We start from the raw sequence: 15,161 nt of genomic DNA, 5'->3' as shown, positions 1-15,161 counted from the left end.
TTCAGCTTTCTTTTATTTATTTATTTTCCGAGATAGAAAGCAATCTATAGGCAGGATCCACCTGAAACTTCTCCTAGCTGAATGGCTGCTTTGAAAAAATGAGTAGTCCGGTGCATCTAGACTACATTCCTCTTTCAAAAGAGGAATGTAAATGAAGGAAATTGAAAATGCAAATGAAGCACAGATTTAAAAATCTTGTGCTTCATTTGTATAATTGCATCCGATCACTTTTTCAAAAAAAAAAAAAAGCAGTCTAGACCCGGTTCTTTCGAAAAAAAAAAACCCTTTTTCAAAAGAATTCTTATTCCTGAAAAAATGAGGTTTACAGGGTTCTTTCAAAAAAGAGGTGGGGTTTTTTTTTTGTTGTTTTTTTTTTTCAAAAGAACCATGTTTAGACTCTACTTTTTTTTTCAGAAAAACCCTTTTTCGAAAAAGTGATCGGACACGATTATGCAAGTGAAGTCCAAGATTTGTAAATTTGCGCTTCATTTGCATTTTCAATTGCCTTCATTTACATTTCTCTTTCGAAAGAGGAATGTTGTCTAGATGCATCCTGAGAGACCAACAAATATATCTAGTATCACAAACTTTTGTGGGCAAAGCCCACTTCCCCAGATGATAGTGAACAAAAAAGGAGGCACCTCCCAACTGATAACAGAAAAAGGGAGAGAAACTTGGAAAACTCTGGTACCAAGAATAGGCTAGATATAATGCAGCAAATTACTAAAAAGGTTTCATTCCTTTTCTTCTACGTGGGCTCTGCCAGTCAGTCAGCAGCCGCTCCTCACAACAATGTTCTGCTCCCGTGTTATTTTCCCCACGCTTAGCTCAGCGGTGTGGTCCATGTACAGATCACCCGGATGCTCTTCTAGCCCCCATCTGCTGTGAGCGGGGAACACCTGATCCAGGCTTTCTGAGCTTTGCTATCCTTACCCCCGAACAGGACCGAAGTGCAAACGGGCTGGTTTGCACGGGAGATAAGCAAGCTGATAAGAGGGGAAGGAGCTTCTGTTTAAAGGGCATTTGTGCCACATTTATTGCAGGAAGTTGGTGGTTCGTTTATGCAAATTCACAGCCAATAAAAAAGGAGAAGGTGGCACTTTCACCCAAGTGCACGGCTCCCTCCACCTGCTGCTCAGGGTCAAAGGGGCGCACACACCCCAACCCTGCTGCAGGGCACCATGTAAACAGTCTGGCTCACAGATGAACACGGAGGAGAGCGGATTCACATTAGTCTGGTGCGTTCATGGCCAGCTCTTGGGGTGACTGCAGGGGGGGGCTCCTTGGATTCCCGGTGGAAGCCAGAGCTTAGATCTGAGCTTGGCCAGCCCCTCAGCTTTCAGAATTGTGACCCAGCACAGCCCAATTCCAGTGGTGATGAGTAGGGGGGACAGCCCCCCACACACCAGATTTGCCACTTGGTTCCTACAGGGCAGGCTGACACAGACTGAGCATGCCCAGTAACACTGCTGAAGCCAGCTGCCCTCACTCTGCCCACCCCCATGAACCAGTGCGAGTCATCTGTGCCCATCTCCCCCCCCCCCCCAAATCCATGTAGTTAAAAGTGTATTTTGGAGGCCAATAGCCAGGCGCAAAACTCCTCTGACAGCCTCACGATCTATATGCTGGGGTACCCTGTCTGCCTGCGGCCATGCACCCTACCAGCTCTCTTTTCCCAGGGCTGCAAGCAGAGTTCCTCACTCTGTGCCCTCTAGCCGAAAAGGGAGCCACAGCCAGCGCAGGTGAAACTCATGTGCACCCTGGATCCCTGAGGGCGCCGTGGCCGGCAGAAGCATGCGGCCCCATGGTAAGCAGAGAGGGCTCGCTGCCCGGGGCTCCGTCTCCAGGCGCACGGCTGAAGAGGGTAAGAAGTTCGGGTGTTCTCTCAGCTGCGTGTAGCCCGCAGATGGGCTGTGGGATGGAGAAAGGTGTCACCCCACCGGCGCCTGCACCGCACAATGGGAAAGGGTTGTGTCAGTTACACTCAGCCTCCCAGGAAGGCAGCTTTGCTGCGCTAGGGCAGCGAACCCTCCCTCCTGGCAGCCCAGCGGGCACGAGCTGCCACTTATGCTCCTAGGGAAGTGGCTTTGCTCACAGTGAAGCCTCATTGCCGAGAGCCGGGCAGGCAGGGGCTGGCAGCCCTGCTCCTGGGGAGCTTCACTGTGGGCTCTGCAGTATAAAGCTTAGGTAACCGCGTGACCCAGGGCGGGGAACCTCTTTTGGGTTGGGGGCCGCACACAAGTGAGAAACAAAAAACCCCAAACCCTCCCTGACATGGCCCCTGACAGCCACGCCCCACATTCCCCTCGCACACCAGGGCCTGGGGGGGCCAGGCTAGTAGATTTTGTGTGCTCCAGCCCCACAGTAGGGCGGCTAGAGCACCGGCACGAGCCCCCCAATGCTGGGGAGAGCCCTGAGCCTCAGCGGCCAGATCCAGAAAAGTCAGGGGGCTGCATCCAGTCCCCAGGCCTTAGTTTCCCCACCCCTGGTGTAACCGCTGAGATTTTCAGTGGTTTCACAGTTACCCTATTACATGATTTTTAACCTCCCTAATGGGCACCTTCCTGCTACCATCAGTGGCGCACTCTCATATAACCAGACACAAACGCATTTAAGATAAACTCAGTCCAGCTTTGCTCTGCCCTAAGGGGTTCACACGTAGTTTACATTCTAGCGAATTACTGAGTTTGTGCTAAAAATGGGGTTTAGTTGCGAAACAACCCAAGAGGGTGAAAGTCTGGAATGTTAGCTCATGAGAATGTTGTACTGGGTCATATTTACAATTCAACAGGTGTTTGGGATTGGCAAGACAATGCTGCTTTTGCACAGCGCCAGGACGATGCAATAAATTAAATAGCCTTATGAGAGTGTTTACAAGCAACACCTGGTCCCTTACAGGCAGGAGACAGATGCAGAATCAGATCGAGAATAGCATTCAGACAATACAAGAACCCAACCCGCACTGCTGTTCTGAGGTTTGAAATGAGGCAGGCAGCAGAGAGAGGGTGAAATTACATTTCTTTATTGTGTCCATTTATTGACTTCACCACACAGAAAAGTACAAAGGATTAGAAAATTCTGATTCTTCAAAGCGAGTCTCATTTTACTGCAGCAGAACCCAAACAATTCATGAAGTCAGCCTAGGAAAAGAACTGGCCTAGCATAGTAATGGCAAGAAATATACCCTTTAGGCTCTATTCACTTGAAATTTGTGCCCTATTTGAACACAGCAAAAACTAGCTGGATGTTTCCCTGTTTGAGACTTGTAGACTCTCTTAACATTAAGTTGAATACCACAGAAACATGGAGATCGTTCCCGGAGATCTCATGAAATTAGAGAAACAGCAACTGTCATTAGAAGCCCCACACACTGGAATTTGGAGGAGAGTGGGAAGGGACTACGTTTGAATTCTTCACCAATCGTCTTTCACTAATTGCATGGAGACATACAGAGCATTATTGCATTTGAAGAGCTGCTTCTGTGGGTATTAACAGCCCAATGGCTGCAGAGAGCCACATTAAGAGTGGCCACATGTGGTGTCCATTCTACCCTGTGACGTTTGCACTGATTGTATGCTACAGATTTCTGTTGAGCCAGCTCACGCAACAAACTGCTCCTACATACATGCTGTGCGCATTCCTGAGAGTCCGACAGAAGCGTAGGAACTCTCGCTGTCAGTCCTTTTTGCACCTGCCAGACCGTACTGCAAACAGTACACAGACAGGAGGGCCCCGGCTCTCACAGGGCTCACTAGTCGCCGCTTGCAGGCACATTTACGAGGCTGCGTTTCCCCCCAAAAAGAGAGAGATTTCAGATTAACACAGTTGAAGAGGCCGAAGTAAGGAGGCCCCCGGATTTCATGACACACAGATTTGGTACCAATCCTTTCAAAATGTTTTCTGACTCAAAGGGGAACAAAGCAGGTAAAAAAATGAAACCACGAATTCCAGAGAAAGCCGGCAGGTGTGGCTAAGAATCGCTTCATGTATCATGTCTTCAAGTTTTTCTCTGTAGCATAAACAGACATGAAATTGCAGCCTCAAATTTTGCACCCCTTAAATAAATGGGCCACAGAACACAGCATGGCAGGCTTCCTGAACCATGTTCTATGTTATCTTTAAAATAAATAGCACAGTTGCCTTGCACACAAGCTCCCTGCCTGTGGGAAGGTGCATTTCCTTCAGAGGTTACATTCCAGGCCTGGTTATCCATTTCCTGAGAGCAGGACGCTTCCCCCTCCCCCTCCCCAAAAGTGGCTCCTGTGAGGACCGCTCTTATCAGAGTTCAGAAAAGTCATCTCTCAGAGGAGCCCCCTAAAATAGATTTAAACAAATATACAATTTCCCCCTCGCCCCCCACACACGTCTGCTAATGTCTTTCAGAAAAAATAAGTTGCTTTGTATTTTTTTCAAATAAGTTAAGCTCTGCGTGCACATCCTTCTCCCTCCCCTGTGGAAACAAACTGAAAATATAAGCCACAGCTTTAATATTCAGACGTGGCAATTTCTTAGCCGGTCAGTGTTATTGTAGGTCAGCAAATGCTGTAGACACTAAAGAGGAAGAGACCAGGTTAACAGGCGGGTTTGCCTCACCAACCATTGTTGGAACATGTCAAGAGAAGTCACCTAACTACTAACTAGCAACTTGCCTGAAGTTCCTCCCTGTGCCTCAATCAGGTGACAAGTGCATTGAAAAGGAGGATGTAGCTTTTCACATCCAGCATCTGTTCCAGGCTTTGATATTTATTCTAAGCTTCCTCCTATGCCGTGTTCCACAGCAATTAAAAAAGCAACCCTTCAGCACCGAGAAACAAAGAAAAGAGACACAACAAAAGAACTAGCCAGTCATGTACCATACACAAATTTCCCAACCATGCCTTGTCCCAGACAGACAGGCCTTGTGGAATAGAACTATGAAAATAAAGACAGGAGCATATAGCAGGCCCTGTTCAACACTTCTTCCCGGCCTCATTAGAAATACGAGCAATACCAGCATGCACGTGCCCCTGGTTTATGCAGTCAAAGAATCTAAGAGTGCCACAGCAGCACTGAGGGAACAGCTGGCGACAGGTACATTCAACTAAATGAAAGCACAACTCAAAGCCGTGGAGGGCCAGGGTCAAAGGAAGACAAGAGGGGACATCTCATAGCTACTTCTGTAACACCGAACAAATCCCTTTCTACAGATTTTCAATCCACCATCTCCTTGGGAGGAAATATCTCTGCACTAACCCAACAAGCCTCCCCCATGGGCTCTGTGAGGGAAGGGCTGTGCACAACAGCCTAGCAGCACTCGCAGCGTGAGGAATGAATGACAGGGCAGAGCCCATAGCGTACAGCTCTCCACACAATGCCTGGTAAAGACATGTTTCAAAGCTGTCTGCCTAAGGGAGCCATACTGCTGCTACACGGCTCAGGCACGAAATTCTGCCATCATCTGTGCAATGCATCAGTCAGCAGCCGTCCTTGTCCGCTTTCCCCTCTCCAATTCCCTCAGGGACCATCCACCTGAGTGGGAACCAACACCTGCAGGTCAAATTTAGGTAAGCACAATTGAGCTGGTCAGCATGAGAGCCCATTCAGCGCTGAAGAGAATGAGCTATGTTAGGAAACTCAGGGGCTGAAGAACATACTTGTGGGAAGGGGGCCATGAATTACATGTAATGACTTTTCTTCCAGCTAAACATTGCCATGGTCATCTGACATAGTTCTATGGGGAAGTGGCCAGGTTTACAGAGGCAAAGTTCATTGAGACTTTGCCCGGGAGGTTTGGCACAGAGCTTTATACACCCACCTTGCAATCTTTCACAGCGTCCACGGCATAAATATTTCATCTCTGTTAGTGCAAGTCCGCTAGCGCATTGAAGGTGGACAAGAAAAATTCAAAGGGTCAGGGATTGCTGATCAACCAACATTGCCAAAGAGGCACGTTAACAGACAATCAGATGTTAATTTTCAACACGGTCTTCATCTCAGAGAATGAAGAACCTATCACATTAGAAAATGTTTCTCAACCAGTGCAAACAAACATGCTGTGAACTTTAGAGTCCAAATACAATGGACAGAAGAGGACAATATTCATACGTCAGCTACCCAACCAAACATGCTGGTTATAGAGGCTGCTCCATGAATCTAGAGGGATAAAATAAGAAGGCTCATTCAATGGGCAAGTCTCTCCTCAACAGAGACCTTGTGTCAATACAGCAGAAGGTAAATTCCTTATCATCTGGGCACAAAAAATTCTGCCCCTTCTTGTGGTTTCCCTTGGCTTGCCTGATGTCACAGTATAGAAGCAAGAGACCAGAGCTGGAAACTTAGCTCATCAGGCAGCTGGGAAGGGGGAAAATATTTAAAGAGTGAGGAGTCAATGTGACCAAAGTGCAGGTGCAAAAGTAAAAGCACTTCTCTGCTTCTCACACTCCCAAGACCTGGACTTTTTGGGAATCACGGGACTTTCTTACATCTTCATTTTCAGCAGTCCTTACCCACGCCAGCTGTGTGCAGGAATTTGAGGATTGTTTAGATCTGAAGACAAAAAAGAAAGACAATCATTTGTTAGAACCGCTTTTCCACACACCTAGGCTTTGTCTACACTGGCGCAATGTTGCGCCAGAGAAATGCAAATGAGGCTAAGCGTGGAATATCACCAAGCCTCATTTGCATATCTAATGAGTCGCCATTTTTGCAGAAGAGGCTCTTGCGCCAGAAGGAGCAGTCTAGACTGCCCCTCCTTGCGCAAGAAAAACCCTCTTGCGCAATGTCTCTACGCTGATTATTTTCAGGAATTACGGCATTGCGCAAGAGGGCTTTCTTGCGCAAGAAGGGGCAGTGTAAACACACCTTCTGGCGCAACAGCCTCTTCCGCAAAAATGGCAGCTCATTAGCTATGCAAATGAGGCTCGGCAATATTTAGCCTCATTTGCATTTCTCTGGCGCAAGATCGTGCCAGTGTAGACATAGCCTTATTGAAGTCACTGTAGGCTCTGGATTGCTCTATAATTCAGTTTCAAACAGAGAAATGTTTTTTCAAACAGGCAGCCCAGCAGATTCATTCAGGGTGATTTCTGTCCTGCACAGCCTCACCAGGAATAAAGGTTAACAGGTCAAATTATACCCTTGGTGACGGGTGTGCAACCACAGGGAACTCAATGAAATCCAGTAAGAAATTGACTAGTGGGAGAGAAATGACAATATCCTGGCCAAATCTTACAGAATTAAGTTCAACCTTATTGAATTAAGTCTCAGGGGTAGCTGTGTGAGTCTGCATTAATGGGATTTTAGATTAGAGATGTAAAATCTCTAATGAGCTAACCAATTAAGTGTTAAGTTAATCTAATATTTAACTGGTTAATTGATTAAGCAGAATCTCACCTGTCCAGCCCCCCAACCCATGGGGCTCCCACTCCCAGCCCTGTACTGGACTGCTGCTGGCTCCCAGCCGCCCACACTGGGGCAGGCTCTGCCAGCTCCCAGCCCCCTACGCTGGGGTGGGAGTAGGCTGTCTGCTCCCAGCTGCCACCCCACAATTCTACCAGTTCAGGGGGAGGTCCTCAATGACTTTTTCCACAGCAAGCGTAGCATCTTGGTGCTGAAACGCCAGGTTCTGTTCATTGGCTGAACATTCTAAGCCTGTCAAATCGAGGCAACTAAAACATTCACATTTGCACACGTATTTTACTAGTTCAGCAATATCACTAGAGCCCTGCAAATCCACAGATCATTTTTGCAGATGCGGATCCCAGTTTGGTATCCCTGCAGAGCTCTAAATAGTTCTTCTGGCTTTGGCAGCCAGGCTCAGTTCAGAGCATTCATTCAGTGCCACCAGTAAGTCTTTCTGGTTCTTGGCAAAAGAATGCACACATGCAGCCCGCCGCAGACCGGACAGCGAATGCTGTAATTCAGAAACATGTCTTTAAAATTTCTCATCACTGTGGACTTACTCAGAAGATACTGTCGAATGACTGAAGACATCCAAAGAACATGATACATAGGTGACGCTTAACCACTGCAGTTAACTAGTGGGCGCTGGAACAGCCCTCACCCTCTGCTGGTAGGGGGCGCTCCAGCCCAGCCAGAGCAGCCCCAGCCCCCCATTAAACCCGTGAATTAATTTAATGGGACTTATATCCCTACTTCAGACAAACAGCAGGTCCATTACCAAAAACCTTCTCTCACAGGCTGGTTTCCCATCAGCTTCCCGGTCAGCCCTGGCTGGGTGGAGCACAGCTGCTGCACTTGCTTGTCAGCTGGGACAGCACAAAGCCACACTAGACATTGCAGTGCCCACTCCCCAATCTTCTAGCTACTGGCAAAAGATAGTTGAGTTCATTTCCAAGCCTGGCCTCTGTGTTGTATTGAGATCTTACCTTTTGATCCAATCGCTGATATTCACTGGATTTGGGCCTCCGGGCTAGTTTTGATCGTTTTCCTTCCAGAGCAAAAGCAATGATCTTTGGAGACAGAAAGAGAAGACATAAATCAGCAAGCAAATCCTGAGAGGCCCCCATATTTTCTGGCGGTTGAAAAAGAACGAATGCAGAATGACAGGCATGAGTATTTTCTTTTCCCTCTTCAGAGACAAGACAGTGTGAAAAACAAGAGCAGAACTCCTAGCAACAAGTCATCTCACCTGACCAAAGCTTAATTCCAAGCCCCCTCCAAAATTCAACCTCAAAATAAACTTCAAAATAAAATATTTCACTCAAACAATGAAGATTGAAAGTGGAGATATCACTGAAGTCTACTTAACACTCAGAAAAGTCACGTGGCTTCCACAGAATTCTTCTACCTCGAAATAAAGCAAAACTTGAAAGCCTGTAGACCAGTTAAAAGATCCAGTTTCTTCACTTGTGCCACATATTTCTTTTTTTATCCTCGTTCTATGATATTTGTAGATCTCCTAAATTCATACTGTCTCCCTTGGGGGCAAAATGTTTTTCATAATCCATGTCAGAAGATTAATGTATCAATAACTAATTTCAGTTACCATAAAGATCATTGTAAACTTAGTAATCTTAAGAACTAATGGGAGGCACATCAGGTTTATATTTAAAAAAATCCACCATTTGGAGTTATTTTTCTGCTTCAGTTTTACTCACATCCACAAATTATGCAGAGTGAAAACTCACTTTCCAGGGATCAGTTTTACTGGCAAAGAAACTGACAAGAAAGGCACAGCACAGCTCAGGTCCCACCTTGCCCGCCCCTGCCAGAATTAACATCTCTTACATCTTCAAATTCAAGACTGCCCAACCCACACCCAGAGGTTTCCTCACTCTCCAAAGACCACATGCAGAGTCAGCAGAACAAACTTAATGCGATGTTGCCAACTCCCACGTTATGAGCCCTGCAATATTTTTCTTAAGCCTCTACTTTGTGAAGTCATATTACAGGCAGTCCCCGAGTTACGCGGATCCGACTTACGTCAGATCCGCAGTTACGAACGGGGCTTTTCTCGCCCCGGAGGACGAGAGCGGCGGGATGCCCAGATGCGCCGCGGTCCCGCCGCCCAAGTCCTCCGGGGCGAGAAAAGCTGCTCGTCTCCTCCCTGGTCTGCTGGGAGAGAGCCCCCCCCCCAGCAGACCAGAGAGACACGGAGCAAAGCCACGGAGCACGCGGGCAGCGGGACAGCCCAGACGCGCCGCGGCTGTCCCGCTGCCAGCGTCCTCCGAGGCTTTGCTCCCCGTCTCCCTGGTCTGCTGGGGGGGCGGGGGGGCTCCCCTCAGCAGACCAGGGAGACGCGGAGCAAAGCCACGGAGGATGCGGGCGGGACCACGGCGCGTCTCGGCGGTCCCGCCACCCGTGTCTCCCTGGTTTGCTGGGGAGGGGGCGCGCAGCTAGTGCGGCCCCCCCCTCGCCCCGCCCCCCAGCAGACCAGGCTTTTCTCGCCAACGACGCCTGGGATAGAGCAGCTGGGGCGCTGCCGGGTTGGTCCCGCAGCGCTGCTCCTCGGCGCTACTGGACCAACCCGGCAGCACCCCAGCTGCTCTGCCCCAGGCGTCCCCAAGTCAGCCGCTGCTGAAACTGACCAGCGGCTGACTACAGGAAGCCCGAGGCAGAGTTGCTCTGCCCCGGCTTCCTGGAATCAGCCGCTGGTCAGTTTCAGCAGCGGCTGACTTGGGGACACCTGGGGTAGAGCAGCTGGGGTGCTGCCGGGTTGGTCCCCGCAGCGCTGAGGTGCGGCGCTGCAGGGACCTACCCGGCAGCGCCCCAGCTGCTCTGTCCCAGGCGTCCAAATTCAACCGCTGTTGAATGCATATCTCAGCTGTGATTTTAAATTAGAGTAATATTCTTGCCACAGGAGTGTCAAAAAGCCTGAAAAAAAGAAACCTAAAAGTTCCCACATACCAGAAAGCAAATAAGAATCCAAGATTTATTTTCTAAAATAGTGACTTGAAAGTCAATCTACAGTAAAACTCCAATTGTCCAGCATCCAGTGATCTAGCACTCCCAATAGTCCGGCACCAACTGGAACCCGGAAGTGCCCAGCCGGACAATTGGAGCTGCTCTGCGCTGCTTCCTCAAGTCCACTGCTGAAACTGACCAGCTGCGGACCTGGGGAAGCAGTGCGGAGCAGAGCAGCTGGGGTGCTGCCAGGTTGGTCCTGCAGCGCCGCCCCTCACCTGAGCAGCGCTGTGGGACCAACCCGGCAGCACCCCAGCTGTTCTGCCCCACGGCTTCCCCAAGTCCACCGCTCCTGAAACTGACCAGAGGCGGGCTTGGGGAAGCCCTGGGGCCAAGCAGCTGGGGTGCTGCCAGGTTGGTCCTGCAGCGCTGCCTCTCACCAGTACCTGGATCACCCCATGCCGCACCATTCCCCACCTGACTCCTCTCGCCCCCCGCCCCAGGGCCCGTCACAGCCCCCCTGCTGGAGTACCTCCTGATACTCCGGCATATCTGATAATCCCGGCACCCCCTGGGAACCAAAGGTGCCGGATTATCGGAAGTCTGCTGTAGTTATTTCTGAATGATTGAGGTTGGCTAAAATGCATCTTTGAGGAGGACCAACTTCACGTGTTAACGAAAGAAGTTCACAGCACACTGCCAGTCTATTACAGCAGTAGACATGGCCAGTTCCTATAATTCCTCTACTCACTACTGCCCCACTCAGTTTACACGCACACAGGTGGATCCCATAAATAAAAAAGAGCTCGCTTTTTTGTTTTCACCATTCCACATACTTTTGCCCATTGTCTTAGAAGACACAGTAAGCATGGGGGAGAATGCAAGTCGAGTGGGGCAACAGGGAGCTGTGAAGGCCAAGCGTGGGGAATAGGCAAAAGCCATTTTTTGTTTGTTTTAAGAATTTCTAACATTTGGGGTTAAAAAAGGTATAAAATCTCTGGCTATGACTACGATTAAAGCCCAACAACAGCAGAGCTGCAACTGAATCACTTCAGTGAGCATACTCACTTCAGCAACATGGGGGTTTCCTATATGGTTAATCTTCCTCTCTGAGAGATGGCAGCTAAATCAATGGAAAAATTCTTCTCTCAACCTAGCATTTTCTACACCAGAGGGTAGGTTGTCTTAACTACCTGTCTCAGGGGTGTGCATATGCTGATGTAAGTTTTCAAAGCAGATAACCCTTTGCAAAGAATTGTAATAGTGCTTTGAATGCTATTTCTTCAGATTTAAAACAGAGAGCACCCATCTGCTACTGTATATGTCTGACACCATTTATCCCTAGACACTACCAAATTCACAGTCCATTTTGGTCAATTTCAGAGTCAGGATTTTAAAAGTCATAAATTTCAGGTATTTAAATCTGTTGTAATAGTAGAGGACCTGACCCAAAAAACTGTTTGGGGGGCAGGTCACAAAGTTATTGTAATGGAGATTGCGGTACTGCTACTTCTGGCGCTGATGCTGGAGAGCAATGCCTTCAGTGCTGGGCAGCTGGAGAGCAGTGACTACAAGCCAGAAGCAGCGCAGAAGAATGGCATGGTGTGGTATTGTCACCCTTATTTCTCCTTTGCTGCTGGTAGGGTGCTGCCGTCAGAGCTGGGCATCCAGCCACCAACTGCTGCTCTCCTGTCTGTGCTGAAGGCAGCATAGAAGTAAGGGTGGTGATACAACAGCCCCTCACAAATAACTTTGTGACCCCCTGCAACTCCTTTTTTGGGTCAAGACTCTCACTATGAGAAATGCTGGTCGTCTCTGTGAAATCAGTACAGTATAGGGAGAAACCAGCACGCAACAGACCAGATTTCATGGTCCAGGACGCATTTTTCAGGGTGGTAAATTTGGTAGGGCCCTATTTATGATGATTACTGGCAAACCCTACAGCAAAATGCCCCACAGAACCCAGTAGGCAGGATGTTTCCCACCAATACCTCATTCACCATAATTGAGTCACTCCCATTAGTCCCTAATCACTTGAACTACCCAGGCAAAAAGGATCTCAGAGTGAAATACTGTAACATGTCTGGTGTAGGCATGGTAAATTAGATCAATTTAATGGTATAGTTGATGCAAATTCCATCGACTATTAGATTAGTCGATAAGCAGAAGCCCCACAGGGAGTGCGGGACCAGCAGGGGACAGACCCAACACTCCCTGCCAAGCCTGACTCTTTGAAATGTACAAGAGCCCCAGTGAGGCTCTTGTACATTTCAAAAGGAAGCCCCGCAGGGAGCATGGGACCAGCAGGGGAGTTGGCCCCATGCTCCCTGTGGGGCTTCTGCTTTTGAAACGTGTTGCATGCACATAGGAGAGAGAGGCTGCACTGTATGGATCATGGTGCTCCTGGCAGGATAACCCTCAAGAAGTTCTAGCAGGATACCTCAGTAAGGAAAGTTCTTCAGCTAATCTAGGACACATCTATGCGCCAGCCTGAAACTGTGGGCACTATGTAGTAAGCAGCCATATAGCCTCCTCTTTAGCCTCTTCTGAGGGTCTAAAGGATTTTACATAGTGTTGAAAAGGAGCAGTTCACAAAAAAAATCATCTTAATTAATACTCCTCTCCTTCCTTACCACCCTAGCTCCACGCCTCTCAGCTGGAAATGACCACGAAGGCTAACTGCATGATTTTCAAAAAGACTTAAGACCCTGTTGTTGCTCATCCCAACAGGTCTGGAGGGTTGAACAAAACCCAAGTTAGCATTTTTTGACCTATTGCTTGTACCAACAAATTAAAAGAGCCTAAACTATAGAAAAGCCTCAGATAAGTCAGCATATTGAAAAGTTTTCCTTCACCTCTACCTGAAGCACCAACCCACATGAAGAACCCGAGCAACAAAACATTTTAGAAACGTTGATGTTCTGAATCAAAAATTCAAGACCCGCCCTGGCAATTTCCTGCTTGTGACTGCATTGGTCTAACCGCAAAGACCTGTGTTCACAATCTACTATCACCCATTACCTCCTGAAGCAGAAAGGCCTACACCACATCCAGAAGAGCTCACCTTCCGCTTATTGTGATAAGCAATGTACAAAGCGGCGACAATAATGGCTGCAGTCACCAGGTAGGCAAAGAAGTGGCTGTTTTCGGACTCATCTTTGGGGGGCGCAGCAGGGGCACTCTCATCATCCCCCTCATCAGCTCCAGGAGCTTCTTCCATCTTCTCTTCACCAGGGCGGCTGCCGGGGGCCAACCTGTCTTCAGCAGCCTCACCACTGGTGCTATCTCCATCTGCCTTCTTCTCGACAGCCTGGTCACCCTGACCATCAGATGCCTTGTCCTCCTTCTTGGCCTGGGCAGGGGGCGTCTCCTTCGAGGTGTCGGCGGGGGGCGTCTCCTTCGGGGGGCTCGTGGGGGGCGTCTCCTTCGGGGGGCTCGTGGGGGGCGTCTCTTTTGGGTCCTTGGTGGAGGGCGTCTCCTTCAGGGTGTCGGCGGGGGGCTTCTTTTTTGGGTCCTTGGTGGGGGGCGTCTCCTTCGGGGGGCTCGTGGGGGGTTTCTCTTTCGGGTCCTTGGTGGGGGGCGTCTCCTTCGGGTCCTTGGTGGGGGGCTTCTCCCCCGGGGTGCCGGCGGGCATCGGGCCGGTCCCGGGTCCCGGAGGGGCCGAGCCCCCTGCACCTGCCAACAGAGCGCACAGGTTACGGGCGCGGCTCGCAGCGGCCCCCTAGAGCTAGAGCCCCCCGCCCCCCCAGCCAGGGCCGCCGCCCCGGGAGCCAAGGCCCAGAGCCCGGCCCCGCCCCCCTCACCCTGGGGGACCGGCAGCTCCGCGGCCCGTTGCGCCAGCAGCAGCAGCAGCAACAACACGACTCCCCGCGCCGCCGCCATGGTGACCGAAACTGTTCGTTCCGCTTCCGGAAGACTGAAGCACCTACTTCCGGCGCCTCCCCTCAGAGCGCGCGGGACCGGCGCTCTCGCGAGACTGTTGGCCGAAAAGGGAGGGGCTGTAGTGAGGAGGGGCAGAGGCGTGGCTCAGGGGGCGGGGTGTTGGGGCAGAGGGTGGAGTTAGGGTGTTGGGGGCAAGAGGTGTAGCTGGGGGTTGGGGGCGGGGTGTTGGGGTAGAGGGTGTAGCTGGGGGTTGGGGGCGGGGTGTAGGGGTGGGGTGTTGGGGCAGAGGGTGTAGCTGGGGGTTGGAGTTGGGGTGTAGGGGGGTGGGATGTTGGGGCAGAGGGTGTAGCTGGGGGTTGGAGTTGGGGTGTTGGGGGGTGGGGTGTTGGGGCAGAGGGTGTAGCTGGGGGTTGGAGTTGGGGTGTAGGGGGGTGGGATGTTGGGGCAGAGGGTGTAGCTGGGGGTTGGGGGCGGGGTGTAGGGGGGTGGGATGTTGGGGCAGAGGGTGTAGCTGGGGGTTGGAGTTGGGGTGTTGGGGGGTGGGGTGTTGGGGCAGAGGGTGTAGCTGGGGGTTGGAGTTGGGGTGTAGGGGGGTGGGATGTTGGGGCAGAGGGTGTAGCTGGGGGTTGGAGTTGGGGTGTAGGGGGGTGGGATGTTGGGGCAGAGGGTGTAGCTGGGGGTTGGGGGCGGGGTGTAGGGGGGTGGGGTGTTGGGGCAGAGGGTGTAGCTGGGGGTTGGAGTTGGGGTGTAGGGGGGTGGGGTGTTGGGGCAGAGGGTGTAGCTGGGGGTTGGAGTTGGGGTGTGGGGGTGGGATGTTGGGGCAGAGGGTGTAGCTGGGGGTTGGAGTTGGGGTGTAGGGGGGTGGGGTGTTGGGGCAGAGGGTGTAGCTGGGGGTTGGAGTTGGGGTGTAGGGGGGTGGGATGTTGGGGCAGAGG

The 15,161-nt window shown here is 50.6% G+C and overlaps 1 protein-coding gene across 2 annotated transcripts; it reads right to left on the bottom strand.

The window, feature by feature from the left end:
* Positions 1-3,001: 3,001 nt before the first annotated feature.
* TGOLN2 (trans-golgi network protein 2) lies at positions 3,002-14,298 on the bottom strand. Of its 2 annotated transcripts, none has more exons than XM_089773849.1 (4): positions 14,148-14,298; positions 13,409-14,019; positions 8,367-8,450; positions 3,002-6,525 (listed from the first exon to the last, which is right to left on the bottom strand). In XM_089773849.1, the coding sequence occupies exons 1-4, from the start codon at positions 14,224-14,226 to the stop codon at positions 6,520-6,522; spliced, it is 780 nt and encodes a 259-aa protein (XP_089629975.1). In that variant the 5' UTR covers positions 14,227-14,298; the 3' UTR covers positions 3,002-6,519. The 2 variants fall into 2 exon arrangements, with proteins under 2 accessions (XP_089629975.1, XP_089629976.1); XM_089773850.1 differs by having other exon boundaries at positions 13,409-14,013; positions 14,148-14,274.
* Positions 14,299-15,161: the final 863 nt, after the last annotated feature.

The sequence above is a fragment of the Pelodiscus sinensis genome, chromosome 28 (genome assembly GCF_052426305.1).
Source record: "Pelodiscus sinensis isolate ZL-2025 chromosome 28, ASM5242630v1, whole genome shotgun sequence".
Classification (NCBI taxonomy): Eukaryota; Metazoa; Chordata; order Testudines; family Trionychidae; genus Pelodiscus; species Pelodiscus sinensis.
The sequence above is the reverse complement of the archived record's forward strand: the minus strand, read 5'-3'. Positions and strand labels throughout refer to the sequence as shown.

Bases quoted from the DNA above. Each gene is read 5' to 3' on its own strand.
- TGOLN2 (XM_089773849.1), bottom strand. From the start codon at position 14,226: ATGGCGGCGGCGCGGGGAGTCGTGTTGTTGCTGCTGCTGCTGCTGGCG. The intron at 14,020-14,147 runs GTGAGGGGGGCG...CTCTGTTGGCAG, and splicing joins GGAGCTGCCGGTCCCCCAGG to GTGCAGGGGGCTCGGCCCCT. The intron at 8,451-13,408 runs GTGAGCTCTTCT...CTGTCTCCAAAG, and splicing joins CTTATCACAATAAGCGGAAG to ATCATTGCTTTTGCTCTGGA.